Source organism: Lemur catta, chromosome 7 (assembly GCF_020740605.2).
Source record: "Lemur catta isolate mLemCat1 chromosome 7, mLemCat1.pri, whole genome shotgun sequence".
NCBI lineage: Eukaryota > Metazoa > Chordata > Mammalia > Primates > Lemuridae > Lemur > Lemur catta.
In genome coordinates, this window is record NC_059134.1 from 60461112 (window position 1) to 60483506 (window position 22395).

At 42.4% G+C, this 22395-nt stretch overlaps 1 protein-coding gene across 3 annotated transcripts in view; it reads left to right on the plus strand.

Annotated features, from left to right (window-relative positions):
* STIM1 (stromal interaction molecule 1) overlaps positions 1–22395 on the plus strand; it is a 170562-nt gene that overhangs the window by 130649 nt on the left and 17518 nt on the right. For all 3 annotated transcript variants that reach the window (XM_045557322.1, XM_045557324.1, XM_045557325.1), the window contains 4 exons: positions 1365–1476; positions 5035–5150; positions 16803–16980; positions 20996–21173. In XM_045557322.1, coding sequence (XP_045413278.1) covers positions 1365–1476; positions 5035–5150; positions 16803–16980; positions 20996–21173 — 584 coding nt within the window. The remainder of the gene's footprint in view (positions 1–1364; positions 1477–5034; positions 5151–16802; positions 16981–20995; positions 21174–22395) is intronic.

Genomic DNA, 22395 nt, shown 5'->3' on the forward strand with positions numbered 1-22395 from the left:
TACTCTTACATGTCAAGATGATCCAGAATGTACTTTTGTTTTTTACTGTTAGGTTATCTTCAAAATATAAATGTAAGAGCAATATTTTTATAATAAGGTATCTTGATCAGTGCTGTCCAATAGATCTTCGTACAATGATGGAAATGTTCTATAATTTGTGTTGCCCAACATGGTAGCCACTAGCCACATCTAGCGGTTGGACACGTAAAGTGTGGCTAGTGCCACTGAAGAACTGAATATTTAATTTAATTTTAATATATGTAAATATAAATAGCCACTTGAGGCTACTGGCTACTACTGCTTGGACAGTGCAGCTCTGAGTAGCAATATTAAATAAGAGAATGGATGCAGAGTGCCCAATGTGCTCTATACCAAGCACGCAGTAGATGTGAGAAGAGGAGAGGTTTATAGATTCTGCCCTGAAAAGGGCTGGATCTCACCTAACTGACCAGACCAACCTCAGGCAGGCTTATCCCAGGACAGTACTAATAACAGTCTTAGTGTGGCAGTCAAGACCCTTCGTGACATGGCTTCAACTTTCTTTTGCAACTACCTTCCAAGTATTCCATATTCTAGACACATCAAATTTCACGTCTTTTCTTTGCACCTTCCTTCATTCTGTATCAAGTGCCTTCCTCACCCACACCCATGAAATATTTCAGATGAGCTTCTGCTAATCCTTTATGTTGCAATTTATGTTCTTCTCTGAGGTTATTCCTGAGCCCCTAGGCAGTTATTCCCTCTCTTCTCTGTGCTCTATGTGTATTTCTTTGTCAGAGTCCATGCTTCACTGATGTTATTTATTTTTTGATCTCTTTCACTGGATTGGGAACTGAGTTTCTGCAAGTATGGTACTAAGGGGGCCCTTTATGGATGCTTAATTAGATAGTTGGATGGATAGATGGTTGATTCTCAACCCTGGTCACGTTTATAGTTTAAAAATATTCTAAAATCAACTTTATTGATGTATAGTTTATATACAGGAAGATACACCTATTTTAAGTGTGCAGTTTGATGAATTTTGACAGATGTTATCCCTTGTGTAACCACGACCACATTCAAGATATAGAATATTTCCATCATCTTAAAACATTGCTTTGTGCTCCTTTCCAGTCAGTCCCCAGCCTCTCTCTTGGCTTCAGCCAACCATTCATCTGCTTTCTGTCACTATTGATTTGTCTTTTCTAGGGTTACATATAAATAGACTCATACAGTGTGTATTCGTTTCATACTTAGGATTCTATGGGAGAGCGAGATGTTAAACACACAAATGTGGTAAATGTTAAGGTCAGTATGACCATGACGATAAATACAAGCAGTGCTTGACATTCTGGAGTCATGGCTTTGCTTGTCTCTTTCCGCAGTGTACAACTGGACCGTGGATGAGGTGGTGCAGTGGCTGATCACATATGTGGAGCTGCCTCAGTATGAGGAGACCTTCCGGAAGCTGCAGCTCAGTGGCCATGCCATGCCAAGGTCAGGAGGGGACTGGGTTTTTCTCACTTGGGGGTGTAGGGAATGGGCTGGGGTGGGCCTGCCTTCAGGTTGCTCTGGCCAGTTAAGTAGGTTCCACCCTTTTCAGGGCGGAGTCTATAGATCTCTCCTCTTCTCACATCTATTGTATGCTTGCTATAAAGCATGATGGGCACTTTGCATCTGTTCTCTTATAGTCCTGTCAATCTTGGGAATAGCACTAATGGCTGCCATTTATTGAGTGCTTAGTACATGCCAGGCACTCTACTCAACACTATCTACAGTATCTCATTTAATTCTTACATCAGTCCTGTAAGGTAGGTATTATTGTATATAGATGATGAAACTGGTTAAGTAACTTTTCCAAGGTCACAAACATGGCTATTTAGGGGCAAAACTGTGATTTGAACCTAGACGTGGTAGACTTCAAAGCCTATGGTGTTTCTCTTTTCTTTTGGTGTCTCCTAGCATTTGCTTCTTCTGTCACTCAGGAGCCTCAGAGCTCTTTTAGCCTCCCCTGGGTTATCCATATACAGTTTATCTCTAATGAAAATGGTACAGAGGGCTGCTGACTGCCAATGGGCCAGCCTTGTCTCTGGGATGACTCCACCAGCTGTGGTATCATAACTCTTTGCCTCCTTTACAGGCACCATATGCTAGGGCTTGGGCTGGGAGTGGGGAGGGAATAGAGTACCTGCTTGGACTTCTTGTTATGTCAGACTAGTGCCCTGTGTCATTCAGTCATTAATCCATTTACTTATTCATTCAACAAATATATACTGGGTACCTGCTCTGTGCCAAGCACTTGTGCTGGGTGCTGGGGATAAAGATGACAACAACCTGCCCTTGCCCTCAAAGGGCTTACTATCTGGTAAGTGCTGATTATGTATAATCTGTCATCTTATTATGTAGGTGCATCTGGTTATGAGCTTCAGCAAAGGGGAAAGGGGAAGGTGAAGCTGTTGGAATGCCCACACATTGCAGTCTCCAGCCACAGAGCTACCAGGCACTGCTGTCCAGGCCTAGCTGAGCTGGCTGTTCCCTCCTTTGTTGCCTGCAGCCTCTTCTTCACAGCTTCTCCCTACTCTGGAGACAGTAATAATGTTTGTACCTCCCTTTATAGAGTGTTTCCCTACCTATTATTTCAGTTGGTTCTCACAATTCTGGGAAGAAGGAATTACTATCCCAACTTTTGGGTGAGCAAACTGACTCTCAACTATTTTATAATTTATCCAAGCTGGTAAGTGGCAGAGCTGGGATTTGAACCTTGGTCTGCCTTGTTCTAAGTGCCCTGCTTTTTTCACTGCATCTTTCTCTTATGACATGTGGTTGAAGATAGGCTTCCTCACAATATTCAGTTTAGTTCTATTTCACAAAACTTCACCAGGCACCTACCATGTGCTATGCTCTCTGCTGGCCCCTGAGGACAAAGAGATACACTGGATGTGACTCCTGAGCTTTGAAGTACTCCATGTTTAACCCATTAACTGCCGTGTGAACTGTATTTAATTCATGCTAGGTTTAAGCCTGGGGTCTTGTGAAGCATATGTAACTCACACATCTCTTTACCTTTACACTTATGAAATATTTTTCAAGTTGCATACAATTCACATACATAAAACATTATAAAGTAACAAAATTTTCATTAAATTAAAAAGAATTGTTTTGTTTTTGAAGTTTTTATTCTGTTTTTGTAATAAAACACTGTGGCCCCTGGGAAAAAAATTTTTTTTCGTAGTGTGGCAGTCAATGTGCTAATGGAAGAGATAGACAATTGAATAGATAACTGACCATTAAGATCTAGGATATAAGGTTCTTTCTTGCTACCCATGGAAACAGCAGTATTTCCTTATGAATCCCTGGACCTTTCCCTCATGGGAAATGGCTGTGGCTTGGATTAAAACTGCAAAGCATAGGTTAAGAAGTCAGTTCTCAGGTCATGGGTTCACTTCGCCCTCATGTGGCTAGAATTAGAACCAAGACCAGGTCCAGTCAGGCTGGGCAGAGGAGTAGAGGACACCAAACTGTGGCACCTAGTGACAGCAGGAAGCTTGGGGTGGAGTGCTTGGAGTGGAAGTTGTGGTAGTTCTTGGCCCATCACTAGCCAGCATGGAATAATGGGAAGAATCTAGCAGATGTGAGTTCATTCCCTGGCTTTGCCACTTACTTGTGTGTGACTTTGGGCAAGTTACTCAACTCTAAGTCTCAGTTTTCTTATCTATAAAGTGGAGCTGGTAATAGAACTGAGTTCTTAGTGAGGACTAAATGAGGTATTGTATGTAAAGTGTCAGAACAGCACCAGATGCACAGTAGTTACTTAGTATATGTTAGCTCCTTTCTCATTTCTCTCATTGCTGAAAAGTAGATAGCATTCCATTTCATAGGTGTCTTTGAGAAATAGACTGTAGAAAAGATGACAATGTTCATTTTGATCAGTCAGACAAAGTCCAGCACACCTGGTGGAAGTGCTTTAAAGAGGAGCCTTAAGAACTCCCAAGCTTGTAGGCAGCATCTGACTCTACTTAAGTTTACACAGAAAGAAAGTGAGATCCTAGGGAAGGTACCAAGCAGCTTATGATCAGATACGTGAGTCATTGGTTGACCTGGGATGAGAAGCCAGATCTCCTGACATCCCCCAAGCCTGCATCACAGTGCCTCGCTGTCTCTCTTGTAGGTGGGCTTGATTGCTTTCCAAGCCCAGAGAAGGAAGTAGCTGCTCTTGCATGCTCAGACGGAAGTATAAATCACACACGATGATGTCAGAAGCTTCTTTTCTAGCTGGGGAAATATAGCTATGTATCAGAAAAGAGCACCGACCTTACAGAGGTTGCTCACTTGTGGGACCCAGATCAGTGGTTTTCAACCTTTTGTATCTTTTACCCTTCTCCTCCTATATGCACTGTGTTCCAGCAGAAGCGAAACAAAGTCCAGTTTTTCCTAGGTCATTTTCTTGTTTACAGGTTCTCTGTTATTAAAGTTATCACTGACAGTATGGTTGAAGGTCATAAAAAATTACAATAATCTTACTGGGGGTAAATTGTATTCCAGTGACTCAAATAAAAGCTAACAAGACTAATTCAATTTTTGTCATCAGCAAGTTTATATATACTGACAATGAGTTTAGGATTAGGATAATTCATAAGTCCCCAGATTCTTACTGGGTCATGTGGCATGACATTTTGACCTAGGCTGGACAGGAGAATGCATTTACAAGTGGTGGGAGGTACAGACAGATACATAGAGGATAAACCCTGGGAGGAGAAGCACAACAGAAAATTTACATTTGGGTATGGGAATGGTCACATATAGATAACCCTTAGAGGATAGGGTACTTAGGAGATGGTGGATATGGGGAGAGAGGGTGAGCAGATTCTTGGCAAATGTTATATGTCCCTCCATACTCCCTGTTGAGATCCCATTGTTGCAGCCTCTGTGTTCTAGAGTGCAGAGGGGAGCGATCACCAGGAGCTAGAAGTGTTCCTGGAGGAGGTGGGTAATCCTATCGGGATCCTTCCTGGCTTTGCTGGTAGGGAACTGACCCGCTACTCTTTGCCTCAACAGGCTAGCTGTAACCAACACCACCATGACAGGAACCGTGCTGAAGATGACAGACCGGAGCCATCGGCAGAAGCTGCAGCTGAAGGCCCTGGACACAGTACTCTTCGGACCTCCTCTCTGTGAGTCCTGTGTAGAGAAGGGCTACTGCTGAGCCATGGAACCCAAAGCTGTTGTAGTGGTTGGACTTAGGTCCTGGGTCTCCTAGGCACATGTGCAAGGCAGCACCTCCACTATTTCTACTGTTTTTTGTTTTTGAGACAGGGTCTCATTCTATTGCTCAGGCTAGATTGTAGTGGTGTCACATTTGCCACCATGCCCAGATAATTTTTCTATCTTTTGTAGAGATGGGGTCTTGCTGTGTTGCCCATGCTGGTCTCAAACTCCTGGGCTCAAGCAGTCCTCCCGTCTGAGCTGGGATTACTGGTATGAGCCACCATTCCCGGCCTACTTCCACTGGTATTAATATGAAACAGTCTTGTATTTTAGTCCAGCCAGATACCAATATCCATTCTTTAAATACTTTAAGGAAATATCTACTTTGTGCCAGATCCTAGAGGAAGGCTTGGATGAATCATATTCTACCCTAAAGGGATAAAATGAGTGTTCTAGAGAGATACACAGTGCTTCTGAGGCCCAAAGGAAGGATAGAGAAGGTATAGAGAAGGTATCTTATAGATAAGGTAGCATGTGACCTCTGCCTTTAAAAATGGGTAGAGCTTTATGCCGTGGAGGTGGCAGAAGAGGACATTTTAGGCGGAGTAAATAATCTGAGCGAGAATACAAAGGCTAAAATATGAAAAATATGCTCAGGGATAGCAAGTAACCCACAAGGGGCTGACTGCCATTTAGCTGTTCCCCGCTGTGACTGTAGACATGCAGAGTGTATGAAGTGGTTGCTGAACATCTTTGTGTCCTTGGATGACCAAGCAAGACTAAGTGGACTTTCACTGAAGCAATAGAGACGCACTCAGGCCCTAGAAAGGGTGGTTGGTCTCTTTGGCCAGGCGCTGGTTGAGAGTGTTAGGTGGTTCAGTCCCTGCAGATCTGCATGGTGGGAACGGCCAACCCTACCATCCTTTTCTTATACTAAGTGAACCAAGGGGAAAGAAAAAGTAGTGAGATTTCTTAGAAAATTACCCTTGACCAAACCAGGCTCTTAGACTCCACTTCCCACTCTTTGGGAACTGCTGACATCAGTTTAAGGTGCCAGCAACAGAATGTTACTGAGCCAGGAACCAGTCCAGAGAAGCACCTGGCAGGTAAGGTCAGAGGCAGTATGACATTTCCCTGTCCGTGAATGTGGCTTGGCAAGTGCCCAAGCTGATGACTCGATACAGGTAGGTCTATACATTTTGAAATTGTGAAACAGAGCAAACTGGGAAAAGAGTGTTCTCATCTCCTTTATTGCCTTTTTTGGGGGGTGGTGAGGGTCAGTTTTATGACACATTTTGTTCACCATTCATGATAAATTTTGAATAAATGATGCATTGAATGGCTCTCCTTTTTATGTGAGGACCACTCTCTGTATTGAGCAATGGCCTTTCATTCATTCACTAACATTGAGAACCTTCTGTGTACCAGTATAAATGGTAGGGTCCCTGGTCTCATGGACTTCTATCGAAATGGAGATAAGCATGTCAACAAATATAGTAAATGGTAAACAAATATAGTAAGTGTTATAGCTATTACGTAAGTCTTTCCAGAGTTCAGCTGGAGCCACAAAATAGAGAGGAATTTTCTACTGGAGTCCAGGAGGCTCTATGGAGAAGGTAATTCTTGAGCTGGGTCTTATTTTTTTTTGAGACAGAGTCTCGCTCTTTTGCCCTGGTTAGAGTGCCGTGGCGTCAGCCTAGCTCACAGCAACCTCAAACTCCTGGGCTCAAGCGATCCTCCTGCCTCAGCCTCCCGAGTAGCTGGGACTACAGGCATGTGCCACCATGCCAGGCTAATTTTTTCTATATATATTTTTAGCTGTCCATATAATTTCTTTCTATTTTTAGTAGAGATGAGGTCTCACTCTTGCTCAGGCTGGTCTCGAACTCCGGAGCTCAAACGATCCACCCGCCTCAGTCTCCCAGAGTGCTAGGATTACAGGTGTGAGCCACAGCACCCGGCCTTGAGCTGGGTCTTGAGAGAGAGGAAGTAACCTTATTAAACTCTCCATATTAATAGCTTACACACTTCTTTGTATACACCAGCAAGAACACTTATACCAGAAGAGAAGAATTATACCCAGCAGTAAAGGCTAGGCTACTTTTGTTGTTGTTTTTTTCCTTCTTTTTCTTTTTCCTTTTTTTTTTTTTAAATCTTTCCTTTCTTTCTTTTTATGAAGAAAGGGGCTTTTTACAAAGCCCCTTGTCTTGAGGGCTACCTTTCAATAGATCGCAGCGAGGGAGCTTCTTTGCTGTGTATGAATCCCCAATCCAGAAGCAGGTCGTCTACAAGTGGCTTAGTGCCAAGTACTAGGCTACTTTCACAAAGGTTCTCTTTCCTCTGTCACCACCCAGGAAGGGGTGGCCTTCAACAGCCCAAATGTCTTCCATATTCTTCTAAGATATATTATCAGGCTGTAATGTGTTCTGTATCAAAATAGGATTTACCCTATCTGAAAGGGTACATTAGAAACTGCAGGCTAAAGCAGGCAATCAGCTAGCATGGGAACTAGAATCCTGGGTCCATGGTATTGGATCCAGGAGATCAGAGCCAACAAAAGGGGCCCTGGCGGAGCAAGTTAGACTGATACCAGGACAGGGATATTTTTCTCCTGGACCCATTTCATATAGCCTATGTGCTATGTGTGATCTAACCTAAGGGAATTCAGAAGTCAGCAGGAAAACTGTGTTTCTAAGATAGGCAGAACAGAGGTACTAAAGCTAAGAATATATCTCATACTAGCTAGAATAGCTGTAATATAATAGTTTTTTTAAAAACGAAAAATAACAAGTGTTGGTGAGGGTGTGGAGAAATTAGAACCTTTGTACATTGCTAATGAGAATGTAAAATGGTTCAGCTACTGTAGAAAACAGTCTGGTAGTTCCTCAAAAATTAAATACAGAGTTACCACATAACCCAGCAATTCTACACCTAAGTATACATCCAAAGAATTGAAAACAGATACTCAAACAAGTACACATACATGCATGTTCATAACAGCACAAGTCACAAGAGCCAAAAGGTAGAAGAGTCCAAATATCTATTAATGGATGATGGAATTTTATTCAGTTATAAAATGGAATCAAGTTCTGATACATGCTACAATGTGGCTGAGCCTAGAAAACATGCTAAGTGAAAGAAGCCAGACACAAAAGGTCACATTCTGTATGATTCCATTTATATGAAATATTTAGAATAGATAAATTCATAGAGACAGAATGCAGACTGATGATGGTTGGCAGGGGTTGGTGGGAGGAGGGTGTGAATGGGAAGAAACTGATTAATGGATAGGAAATTTTACTATGGAGTGATAGAAATGTTTTGGAACTAGATAGAGGTGGTAGTTGTATCAGATTGTCAATATGCTATATGCCACTGAATTGTTCACCTTAAAATGGTTAATTTTATATTATGTGAATTTTAATTCAGATTATTTTTTTTAAAAAGCGCAAGGAACAAAACAAAGAATAGATAAATTGGACTTCATCAAAATAAAAATTTTTGTACATATCAAGAAAGTGAATAGACAACCTATAGAGAAAGTATTTGCAAACATTTTTCTGACAAGACTTTACTATCCAGAATATATAAAAAATTCTTAGGCTGGGCACAGTGGCTTATGCCTGTAATCCTAGTACTCTGAGAGGCCGAGGTGGGAGGATCGCTTGAGGTCAGGAGTTCAAGACCAGCCTGAGCAAGAACAAGACCTCCCATCTCTGCTAAAAAGAGAAAAAATTAGCAAGGCATGGTTGTGTGGGCCTGTAGTCCTAGCTACTCTTAAGGCTGAGGCAGGAGGATCGCCTGAGCCCAGGAGTTTGAGGTTGCAGTGAGCTATATGGTCATGCTACTACACTCTAGCTGGGACAACAGAGTGATACTCTATCTCAAAAAAAAAAAAAAAAAAGAATTATTAAAACTCAACAATAAGACAACCCAATTTAAAAATGGACAAAGGATTTGTATATATATTTATCCATGGCTAATACATGATGTTCAACATCACTTGCCATTAGGGAAATACAAATCAAAACCGTAATGAGGTATCCTTTCTTACCTACTAGGTTATAATAAAAAAGACAGACAATAACAAGTGTTGGTGAGGATGTATAGAAATCTGAATAATGCCAAAAAGTGGAAACAACCTAAATGTTTATTAGTTGATGCATAGAAAAATAAATGTGGTTGTATGCATGCGATGGAATATTAATCATCAATCCATGAAAAGGAATGAAGTACTGATACGTACTACAATATGGGTGAACCCTGGAAACACGCTAAATGAAAGAAACCAGTCACAATAGGCCACATATTGTATGAATTTGTGATCTCACTTACATGAAATATCCAGAATAGGCAAATCCATAGAGATAGATATTAGATTAGTGGTTTCCAGAGCTGGGGAAGTAGGAAATAGGAAGTGACTGCTAATGGATATGGATTTCTTTTCGGCGTAATGACAATGTTCTAACATTTATTGTGTTGATGGTTGCACAACCTTGTGAATATACTAAAAGCATTGAATTGTACATTTTAAAAGAGAGACTTTTAGAATTTTAGGATCTATGAATTATATCTTAACAACAATAGGAATAAACATATACAGGCATACTTTGTTTTATTGCATTTCACTTCATTGCAGTTCACAGATAATTGCATTTTTTACAAATTGAAGCTTTGTGGCAAATTTACATTGAGCAAGTCTGTCAACATCATTTTCTAATAGCATGTGCTCACTTTGTGTCTCTGTCAGAATTTTTTAGCAATAAAGTAATTTTAAATTAAGGTATGCACATTGTATTTTTAGACCTAAGGCTATTGCACACTTAATAGACTACAGTATAGTATAAACATAACTTTATGTGCACTGGGAAACCAAAAAATCTGTGTGACTGCTTTATTGTGGTATTCACTTTATTGCAGTGGTCAGGAACAGAACCCGCAATGTCTCTGAGGTATGCCTGTACAGCTTGATTTTTTGTAACTCCTGGACTTTCATTCAGACAACTTCTTGAAAAGTTTAGGAAGGAACCCTGAACTGACAGGAGACCTTGGTCCTTTTCAAAATTGCCACTCAGTTGTGACCTTGGGTAGGTCACTTTTCTCAGGGTGTGTCTTCTGATTTGTATCATGAGACACTTGGGCTAAAGGATCCTTATGGTTCCTTTCAACTGTGACATTGCAGGAGTTTTGGGAGAAACCCCTTGGTTGGTAAGGGTTCTATGTAAAAGACAGGAGGTCTTTTTCTTCCTGGTGTCTGCATCCTATACTTACAAGAATTCTGTTTGGCCTGTGCTTTATTAAATGACCTTTGGCAATTCAGTTCTGCCTAGACTTAGATTTCCTCATCTGTAAAATAGGCTTGGTCATTAAAGGTTCTTACTGACTGTAATTCAAGGGTTCTGATAAAGCTAGGTATACTCCTGGAAGCTAAGATTTTGGAAACCAGCAGCTGTCCTGATGCAAATATCGTCTTCATATTTTTCTACTGATGCTTGTTAAAGGAAAATTTTGAGGCTTGCCAGCTAGAGTCTGAGGCAAATGCAGGGAAGCTCTTTGCAGGGAGACTTCTGCAAGGGATGGGTACATGCCTGCTGGGTGCCTACAAAGAGTCCCCTGATCTATGCCCTGCTAGGCTTTATTTTCCCCTCTGAGCATGGACTGAAATCCCTATTTAAGGTTTAAGTGGGCAGATATTATAAGTTGTATAGCAGACAAGCACCCCAGGGAACCTAGGCTTGCTACAGCTACCAGCCACGGCCACCTTGCCCAGCCATAACAAAAATCCATTTGTCTGAGGCTTGAGAAATCTCAAATCAAAGGTTTATCATGCACTAGCCAAGAGGGTCTGCTGAGGGAACAGGCACCATCTGTCTACAGCAGCCTCAGATCTAGGGAAGGGAGAGGGAGGGATCAGACTGGCTCAGCACATGGCCACCTCAGGATCCATTTTCTGATAGGAGAAGGCATGCTCAGTCCTCTCCATGTAGCCACAGAGTAGCATAGGGCCTTTTATAGTCTTTTTCACCCTGCAGAGTTGGCTCTAGGCTTGCAGCCTCATTTAGGGTTCTCCAAACAGCGCCAGTTGTCAGGTATTAGGTGTGCTTTGAGAAGCACAGCCTCCGTGAAGGCAGTGTCTACTTTGAGGGCTAAGCTGATGTTTCCCTCTGGGACCAGATCATTCATTGAGGGGACTTTGTCTTCACTGCAGATAATTTCTTAGAAAAATTAGGTGGGCACAGTGGTGCATGCCTGTAGTCTCAGCTACTTGGAAGGCTGAGGCGGGAGGATTGCTTGAGCTCAGAAGTTTGAGTCTAGCCTGGACAATATGGTGAGATCCAGTTTCTTAAAAAAAAAAAAAAAAAAAAATTTGATGCTAAGAGAGATGAGGTGAGTTTCTAGGGGCTATTCAGCTTTAAAGTGGCAGAGCCATGACTCAAACCCAGGACTTTAATTTATATTTCAGTGCGTTCTCTTCTATTGTATTATCCCACCTTCTACTTCTATTAGAGGAAACAAAATATAAAGAGTTCCAGTTTTCCGGCTAGGTGCGGTAGCTCACACCTATAAACTTAAGCACTCTGAGAGCCTGAGGCAGGAGGATCACTTGAGGCCAGGGGGCCAAGACCAGCCTGAGCAAAAGTGAGACCTCATCTTTACAAATAATAGAAAAATTAGCCAAGCATGGTGGCTCACGCCTGTAGTCCCAGTTACAGGAGGCTGAAGTAGGAGGATCGCTTGAGCCCAGGAGTTCAAGGTTGCAGTGAGCTGTGATGAAGCCACTGGGAGACAGAGTGTCTGTCTCAAAAGGAAAAAAAAAAAAAGCGTTCCAGGTTTGAAATCAAGCCAATTGGCTCTGTCACTTAGTGGCTTTGTGACCTTGGGCACATTCCTAAGGTTCTCTATGCCCCAATTTATGGGCTAGGGGCTAGGATACCCTTTGTGCTTTTAACAGGAATATTGAAAAGGGTGCAGAGAGGGGCCTGCAGAGTAATTGTTGGGGTTGGGAGAAGTTGTAGAGAGGAAAAGAAAATATGTCTTATCTCCCTCCTTCAATGGCTCAGATAACAGGGGAAAGTCCCCAGTGCACAGGCATGGCTGCCTCTTTGGCAAAGCTTATTCTGGTCTCTGTAGCTATATCCTTACCCTCTCTCTTCTTTCTATTATGTTCCAACTCACCCTTCAAACCTTCTCCAGGATGATCTTCCAGGCTTTTCTTGGACATGCTCAACTTTTTCCTCTTATTCTCCTCTAGGAACTCACAGCCCTCAGTACCGGCTTTCTTTATAACAATTCGTTTCCCTGTCTTTTAGCCTTTAAACTGGGAACTCCTTGATGACAGAGACAGCTTTGTTCATCTGTCATCAGCACATAGCTTAAGACCTAGCAAGGAGAGGGTACCAGGAGATATATGCTAGAAGTTATACAGAAGGAGGCTGGGCCTCTCCAGACTACAGGAGTGAGGGGATTTGTGAGAGGAATCTGGCCCAGCTTGGTTTTGGGGAGAATTGCTGCCTGTGGAGTGTCTGTGGATAGTTGAGGCAGCTAAAACATTTGTTGGACTATAACTAGAAGGGAAGAAGGCCCAGGAGTAGTTCTGACAGGTTAAACAGACACCCCAGCACAGAAGGCTGTGTAAATGACAAAAGAAATTCCTAGCACGTATTTTGGCAGTGAGGAATGAATCTCTATATCTGCCAGAGTATTGTGGGCAGTAGAGAAGGTGGAAGAATACATTGGGAGAGGGGATTCCAGAAGGTGATAATGATTGGAGGCTTACTTTCTCAATGCTAACTGGTACCCTGAAAATTTTTAGCATTATACCTGACCCTGTTAACATGTCAGTATCTCATTTGTTTACACCTGCCTCCCCTATCTCAGGCCTGATGGTGTTAACAGTTGACCTCATTTTGCTAAAATCTATTTGCAGCATTCAGACTGGGAATTCTGCCATTCTTTGGTTCCCTACGTCCCAGCCAGCTACCCTGGGTTAGCTCTGTTCACCTAGTGAGCCACATCTATTCTCCTGAAACATCAGTGGTCACTCTGCCCTGGCTGTGTTTACTGGGTGTGAGGTGTATTCTGAGAGCTGAATTTGTGTAGAGGCTGTGCAATACTCTTCTTGTCCCTAGGTGCTGTTATTTGCCCTCTACATGCACTTTGTATTATATCTCCCTCTCCCCTTTCCATCTAAAACCTCCCTCATTCCTTTCCTTCTTTTCTTTCTACCTTTGCTGAGTACCTGCTCTGGTCAGAACCTGTGCTACCCTATGCTAAGCATAGAGCTACAGAGATATAAGTAAGTCTTAAGCCCTGGCCATGAGGAGCTCACAGACTACCAGAAGATGACTGATGTGAAAATTGGAAAACACACAAGGCAGTCCCTGAGATATAAAGAGATAACCCGTATTCACTTATCTAAAGAATGGGTTGATCAAGAAATCCTAGTTCAGAGGAGAAAGAATGGAAGGATCCGCATGGATGGTAATAGACTGAGAAGATGGTAGGAATTAAAGAACAGGAATGGGATTATGATGGGAAGAAGTGCATCGGTAGTAAGGCATAGACTAGACCCTTGATTTGCCTGTTTTCTCCTCTTTTTCTACATAATGCTTCACAGATTCATTCAGGGGTATGCGGTACAGCCCAGGGCTCTGCTGAAGGGGACCTGACAATTCTTATATCTACTGCTCTAGCTCCTTCCTTTTCTTCAGACTCCACTTCTACTTTTCTTTTGAGACAGGGTCTTGCTCTGTCGCCTGGGATATGGTGCAGTGGTGTCATCATAGCTCACTGCAACCTCCAGCTCCTGGGCTAAAACGATCCTCCTGCCCTAGCTTCCTTAATAGCTGGAACCACCATGCCCGCACCACCATGCCCGGCTAATTTTTCTATTTGTGGTAGAGACAAGGTCTTGCTCTTGCTCAGGCTGCTCTTTGAACACCTAGCCTCAAGCAATCTTCCCCCTTTGGCCTCCCAAAGTGCTAGGATTACAGGTATGAGCCACTGCACCTGGCCCATCTACATTTTTAATTACCTCCTGGACATGTCCATCTGAATATTTTTACGATGCCTCAAAGCCCTGTCATTTACACCCACACATTTGATCTCTTTAGTAATTCTATGATAATGCATTTTACAGCTAAGGAAGCTGAGGTCTAGATAGGAGAAGTGAATTTCATAACAAATTGGAGTAGAGGCAAGCATAGATCCTAGGCCTCCTAACACTTTAGTGTTGGATGCTGCTTTTGATGGCACAAGAATTTCTGTACACAAGGCCTTATATTTAACCTTAGGATTGGCCATTTGGCCTTTGGGTCTTCACTATCCTGATGACAATGCTACTGTCAGCTTCCAGGATATTGTTTTGGGGGAAACTCAGGCCTTGGAATTCTTAGAGTCACACTCAAGCTAGGTCAGGGCAATATAGACATCACTATGGCGAGAGATGTTTGTCTGTAACAAAGTGGAAACAATACTTGCTACATGCATGTGAAAGCTGTAGTAAGAAAGTATGGTATAGCAGAAAGACAATGCAGTCAGGCAAATCTGGATTTGAATTCAGCCCTGTCACTTTTTATGAATTCTAGCAAGTTAGTATCCCTTACAGAGCCTCAGTTTTCCTGGTCTGTAGAATGGGAATACTAATACCCTACCTTATAGAGTAGTGAGGATTAGAGAGTATAAATTTGAGTATAGATGCCTGAAATTCCTGATACATTTTGTATTTTCTCTATTTCTCTCCCTTATATGGATTAAGGAGAGGGAGATATTATCACACTTGAGGTTTATCAGTAAAGAATCAGTCTCCTGAAGATTTATTGAATGCCTTCTGTATGCTGGTCAAAGCTGTGCTGGGCACTGGCATACAGGCAAGTAATGATCACTAGGAACTACAAAGAGTAAATCAGCCAAATCATTAGACTCATTTTCTTATCACCAAGCTTGGTAGCTCATGGATGTGGCAGGCATAATAACTGGACTTTATTTATTTATTTATTTTTTTATTTCAGCTCTTCATGGGGGTACAAAAGCTCAGGTTATATACATTGTCCGTGTCCCGCCCATCCCCCTGAGTCAGAGCCCCAGGCGTGTCCACTCTCCAGACAGTGCGCCTGGCACTCACCATGTAGTCATACCTCCACCCCCCCCACCTCCCGAGTCAGCACCTTCAAGCATGACCATTCCCCAGATGGTGCACAACGCACTAATCATGTAGGCATCCCCCCCCGCCCCCCCAGTCTTAGTCTGATGTCCAATTGATATCCTTCCCTGATGTGCATTTAGGTGATGATCAGGGAAACCAATTTTCTGGTGAGTACATGTGATGCTTGTTTTTCCATTCTTTGGACTTTAGCTTTATGCATTTGACAAGGCAGAGGCATGGATGGGTGGATGCTTGTACATTTAAGCAGAGTCAAAACTGATTGAAGAAATCCAGTGAGTACCGAGAGGTGGAACAGTATTACCATAGAGGGAGGGGGTGACTGTGAGATCTTACCCTTGGCTCTGGCTATTCAGTATTTTTATTCAGGACTTGGATGAGAATATGAAGTTGGGCAAAATAATAGAATGTGGTTCCAAATCAATTTGGACAAGGTAGAATAAGGGACCAGATGAAATAGCTAGGCCTGATCCACACATACCCCTTAAGTACTTTGAGTGTTGGAAGTAATAAGGGTGAAGGTGCTTTTTGCATGGAATCTTATTTGAACAAGGGTACATTTGACTTTTCGTAAGAATGTAAAGGGGGTGTTGGAGTTGAGAAACCCTAGGAAACCAAGATTAAAAGTCCTTAACAAACAGAGGAGACAAAGAGTAACCCAGGTTCTGGTAGAGACTATGGAGGAGGCAGATGTGTTCCAGAAAGAAAGGCAACTTATTGTCCTATGGAAATATCTCCTCCTATCTCCTCCTAGAAGGATAGGAGTAGGACTGGAATATGGCTGGAAGTGTAGGCCTGTCTGGAGGCTAGGGGATGGCCACTAGAGGGCCCTCAATTTTCTCTCTTAGAGCCTAGAATAAACATGTAAAGGACAGGGCTACCACTCTGTACCAAGTAACTCCCCTCCCCAGGGTGGAAATAGGATGTGCTACTCTGTCTTTGATCTCATACCATCTCCATGTCCTGCTGTTCAGCCTTTCAATGAGGAGCTATGACTGTGACCCTTTTTGTCAAACTGGGCCTCAACTTCATACAGTTTCTAGCTACATGTGTCTTTTCCTGGTATCTAGAATCTCTTTTAACTTGGTGGCTCTACTTGGGTCCTTTTGGATTTCCATCAGTCCCGTGCCCTTACTAAGCCCAAGGATCCTGCCAGTCTCGCCCCTCCCTTCCCTGAGGGCAACCTGCTGTGCACAGAGGGTCATTAGCACTGGTATAACTCCCCTTTTTTCCTCTTTCCCTGACTCCCACATCTGGGGTTCCTCTGAGCCCACAACACAACCCAGACAGAGGCTGCAGTAGCAGTCCTTTCTTCCTTATGATGTCCCTTTCAAGTCTCTGTACTGTGGCACAGAGCCTGGTATACCAGGGACAATATCGGGCTCCAGGAGTGGAGTCTGCAAGACTAAGTGTGCAGTCAGCACCCTGACTCACCATGCCCTCCCCTTTCTGGCAGTGACCCGCCATAATCACCTCAAGGACTTCATGCTGGTGGTGTCTATCGTTATTGGTGTGGGCGGCTGCTGGTTTGCCTATATCCAGAACCGTTACTCCAAGGAGCACATGAAGAAGATGATGAAGGACTTGGAGGGGTTACACCGAGCTGAGCAGAGTCTGCATGATCTTCAGGAAAGGTAAGATCCCACCTGCTCTTGGGAGCCTCCTGTTTCCACCTGGGTGTGGACCACCTGGCCCCTAAGACCATGCTGACATAGCTGCCCAGGATGTGTCATCCTTCCAAAACTGCTTTGGGAGCCTAGGTTCCTGCTATTCCGATTATCCTGAACAGTTATTCCTCCTGTGGAGAACCTTGTTTCTATTTTTACTCCCTCCGAACTTCAGAGGGAGAAATGTGCCATAGAGCTTGAACTTCCCAGAGCTTGTTAGCGGTCATTTTACCCTACAACTTGCCTCTGGACTGCTTCTCTTAGCATATAAGTTAATATATACTGTTCTCCAAAGAAACCTCATAAGCATTTCTTCTTACAGCCCATAGTTCTTTCTTGTATGGAGTTTAAATTTTGTAAGTACTGAATCGTTGTATGACTTTGGGTAAATCCCATCCAGTGAATTACCAATGTTTCCTCATTGGTAATATGAAGGGGCTGAATTAGGAGAACACTCGGCTCTCTTATGAGAACATTTCTAACACTGATAGTCTGGGATTCTGTTGAAATAAAACATGACTTTAAAACTATGGGAGAAGATTTATCTGTGAAAAGAGAGTGCCGGTCAGTCAGTCAGTCAGTCAATCTCTGTACTTCCTAACATCTAGGAACCACGTCTGAGCTGGCAATTGTAGTGAATTCTCTGCTCCTGGGGCAATAAAACTCACACATAAGAAGGAGCAGTGAGCACACACTTCATGCAGACTCTGTGCCGGCAAAGAGGCAGGAGATGAGTGGATGTGGAACTCTGAGGAGGAGGCCTTGAAAGATAGGTAGGGAGGTCCTGGACATTAAGGTTGAGTGTATGGGGTGGGGCCAGATTCCTGGGACCTTAAGATGCAAGTGGAGAAGTTTAGTAGGATGCAGAAGGCAATAAGTCAAAGTACATTTTTCGGTTGTTTTGTTTTGTTTTTGAGAAACAACGAGGCCTATTTAAGATTGTCTTTTAGAAAATGATGCTGGCAACCTGGAGACTCTAGTTGGGAAGTTTTTGGCAGAATCCGTGTAAAGAGAAATGAAGACTGGTCTCTTCTGTTATTTTTTTAATGCTAGGTACTATTTTCTGTGGAGGAGTGGGGAAACGATTTCTTGTGAGCCAGGTATTGTTAAGTACTTAAATGCATTATTGCTTTTAATCACCACAACCCTTTGAGGTAGGTACTATTGTTATCCCTATATTATTCCAATTTTAGAGTTAAGGAAATGAAGGCTCAGAGAGGGTAAGTGCTTTGCTGAGGGTCACATATCAGTAAGTAGTAAGCTGGGAGTTTTGATACCTCCAGGGTGGTGCGTTTACTGAGGCAGCAGCCTTATCAGATTCCTTTCCATGGGCTGAGCTTCTGGGAGAAAGTCGGATCTGGTGTGTAAGCTGATTTCTGGCTACACTGCTGAGCCCTTGTTCTTGGGCCCTTTGCCAGTTAGGGGCTAAGTGCTGCTGTCCCAGCAGTCCCCACACTTCATTTATCTGAAAAACATGTACTGTTTCCATTCCAAAGGCAAAAGAATCTAGGCAGGAGACATTCCAAGTTTGGGGATAAAACTAAGCTCCTAGCCCTCCCTGTCCCCCACGGCCTCCAAAGCTAAATGACCACTGTAGGGAGACAAAGACTAGCCCCCCACCCTAAACAGGCTTGCACACATGCATACACATATTCACCTCTGACAGTGTCCAGAGCCCACATGCTACTTGTCCCTCACTTTAACAGGCCTGCACTGCCAACTACCATAAGGCTTTATTTATAGAGTTCCTGATATTTTGTATGAATAAATATAATGCTACATGTTTATACATTCCAGTTAGGATTTCACTGGGTTTCAGGATAATTCTTTGAAGCAGGCAGGAATTTTGATTCCCGTTTTACTGGGAAGAAACAGGCTGAACTCTTGCTCATAGTCACACAACTACTTAGAGCCAAGACTTGCAACCAGGCTGCCTAATTGTAATGCTAATTGTTGTTGCCTTGGAGTGAGGCAGCGCTTGATTGTACATTTATTTGCTTATTTCTGCACCGAGTGGTAGTTATTGATTTCCATCCCTACTAGACCTTATTGGAACCATGACAGAGAGTCAGGCTTGGTTCTACTTTAAAAGAGCTCCCTATTATAGGGAAAGGACAGACATATCATAGTGTTGGCTTTTCTGAAGAGGACGCTTTCAGAGAGGACAATATTTCAGTGAAGAATTGAATCCCTAATGGTGTAATTTCATGTAGTTGGGCCATGGACGAGTACAGTGAAGTAGGAGACTCGGCAACCAAACGAGGTGGGGGCAGGAAATGGCGCTTCTGATTTGTTTTTAGCTATACATGCAGCACCATCTGGTGTTCACCTTAAGGAGGTTCAACTCTCTTTTTCTCCAGGGGCAAAGCAGGCAGAAGACTGCAATTTGTCTGCAGAAAGCTTGCAGCCTAACATTTCTTCTCTTACTTCCTTGCTTGTCCCACCATGTCTTTTGAGGCCTCACCCGCTGAGAACTCTGAAATTGGAGTTTTTTAGAGGTTGATTTCTGTTTCTGCCTTTTCTGTTTCATCGACTTAATTAACTCCACGGTAAGTGGTCTTCTCTTTTGGTCCTTCTTGTTCTGTAGTTTATCCTTTCCTTTTTTTTTTTCTTTTTTTCTTGAATGCATCTTTCAGATATCCTTTCTTTTCTACACATCATTATCTAAGCCATATATCTCACCTCTTCATCATCATCCTTTCCCCCTCCTATTCTGGTCTCCTGGTAACTTGGTGATTTCTGCTAAGGGAGGAAGACCTGACAATAATAGCTAAATGCTTTCAGACTTCCAAAGGGATTAGCAAACTCTTCACTCTTTCTTCTGGTTCTAGCCTAAATCTCTCCTTCCCTGACTCTCTTTTAGGCAGAGTTAATTACTCCATCCTTTGGGCTTACCCAAACCCTATATATCTCTTTATAATAGAACTCATTACATTGTGTACAGTTACCTATTTATTTATCTTGGACTAGGTCATGAGCTAGCTCCTCAGTAGCAGGGACAGCTTTCTGATTTATCTTTATATATTTAGGGGTTAGCACAGGGCTTGGCATTTAGTAGGCATTTGATAGAACTTGGTGAATGAATGGATGAATAAATGAATGAATGGATGGATTAACATAGATATATGGAGGAAAAAAGGGAGGAGGGAAGGAGACTTGTTTAGATGGATGGAAGGGTTTGTCAGTGAACAGAGGGAATGTGTGGGTAGGTGTGAGAGTAGATTTTCATTTTAACTGATGCCCTTGAGATCCTTTCCACTAGGGAAGATACTTAGGAAAGGAACTCGGCTTGGGAACAGCAGGAGACTCTCCTGAGCCTTACCCAGCCCCTGTGGCATGAATTTCATTTTTCTGTGCTTCTAAGAATAGGTACTTGGGAGTTCCAATAGTTCCTTTCTCATCTTCCTTCAGCCTCCCCCTACCTCCATCCCAGTCACATCTCAGCCATTGGGTTTTCCTGGATCTTTGTCTAGCCTGCAGGGTGTTCTAAATTTATTGCACCTTCCAGATACCCTAATAAAAGAGGAATAATTATGGGATTTGAAGTCACACAGATTGGAATTCTAGTTTCAGTTCTTTATGCAAGTTACTTCCCCTCTCTAAGCCTTCATATCCGCATGTCTCAGGCTGATAATGATACTAATATATCATTATCTGCTAGGAGGACAAATGTGAAATACCTTATAAACTAGTAGTTGTTATGATTTTAGTATATGAGATACTTTAGAAGAGGGATTTAGATGCCTGAGAACCTGGCCTCACAGCTTGATTACTGGCAGCAAAGTGATGGCCAATGTAAGAATTAGGTAATGACTGTGGTTTCTATTGGCCCTGAGCTAGCTCAGAGCCAGACAGTCAGCAGAGTAGAGAGAATATATGCTGAGAGCTGGAGCTCTCATTTTCATCTTTGATGCCATGATTCATGGGATGTTGGCTGGCACCCCTTGCCTGGCCTCCTCCAGCTCCCTGCATCGCCCCCCAGGCTGCACAAGGCCCAGGAGGAGCACCGCACGGTGGAGGTGGAGAAGGTCCATCTGGAGAAGAAGCTGCGCGATGAGATCAAACTTGCCAAGCAGGAAGCCCAGCGGCTGAAGGAGCTGCGGGAGGGTACTGAGAATGAGCGGAGCCGCCAAAAATATGCTGAGGAAGAGTTGGAGCAGGTAGGAGAATCTACAAATTCCTGGTCACCTTGAGGGGTGGGTAAAGGGCAGGGGCCCAGAGTCTGGCTGGAAAGTTTCATGTGTGAGGACTTTGAAATATGGCTCAAAGACTATCTTCCAGAGTCACTAGACTCTTAACTAACAAGAGTAGAGGAAAAGTTGCAAAAAAACAGTCACTGTGATTTTAAAGAACAGTGGATAACAGATGATAAGTTATTTTGTTCCTTTTTTATTGAGGTATTTATAAAGTGTACAAATCCTAAGTATACAGCTGGCATCCTTTTACATGTGCATGTACCTGTGTAACCACCACCCAGATCATGATCCAGAACTTTTTTAGTAACCTAGAAAGCTCACTGTTGCTCCTCACACCCCTGTGAGTATTTCATCCAAAAATTAACTACTGTCACAACCTCTAAACCAGATTAGTTTTGCCTGATTTTGAACTTCATATAAATGGAATTATATAATATATACTCTTTTGTGTTTTGTTTCTTTTCACTAAACATTATGTCTGTGAGAGTTCATCCGTGTTGAATGTAGTGATAGTTGGTTTATTTCCATTGCTGAGTAATAATCCATTGTATGAGTGCACTATGATTTCTTTATCCTTTCTTCTCTTGATAGACATTTGGGTTGTTTGCAGTTTTTTTGGCTTTTATGAATACCACTGCTATGAACCTTCTTGCATATAAACAAGTACTAATTTCTGTCTTACATATAATAGAGCATTTATATATTTAGTTTTATTAGAAATTGCTAGTTTTCCAAAGTGTTTATACCAATCTATAGTGCCATTAGCAATGTATGAGAATTCTAGTTGATCTATGACCTTGGCATTTTTAGGCATTTTAATTTTGAACATTCTGGTAGGTATGTAGTAGTATCTCATGATTTTAATTTTCATTTCCCCAATATTATTGGATACCATTTCATAAATTTATTGGCCATTTGATGGGGAATCCCTTCTCATTTTAAAAATGGGGTTGTATGTTTTTTTCTTGTTGATCTGTAAGAGTTCTTTATATGTTCTCTGTATGTGAGTCTTTTGTCAATATATGTTCATATATATTGCAAATATTTTCTCTCAGCCTGTGTCCTGCTTTTTTACTCTCTTAATATTATTTTTTGATAAACAGAAGTTTTTGATTTTAATGGGGATTTAATGATTTTGTTTTCTGTTTAATATCCCCACCCCCAAGATATTTTCCTAAATTTTCTT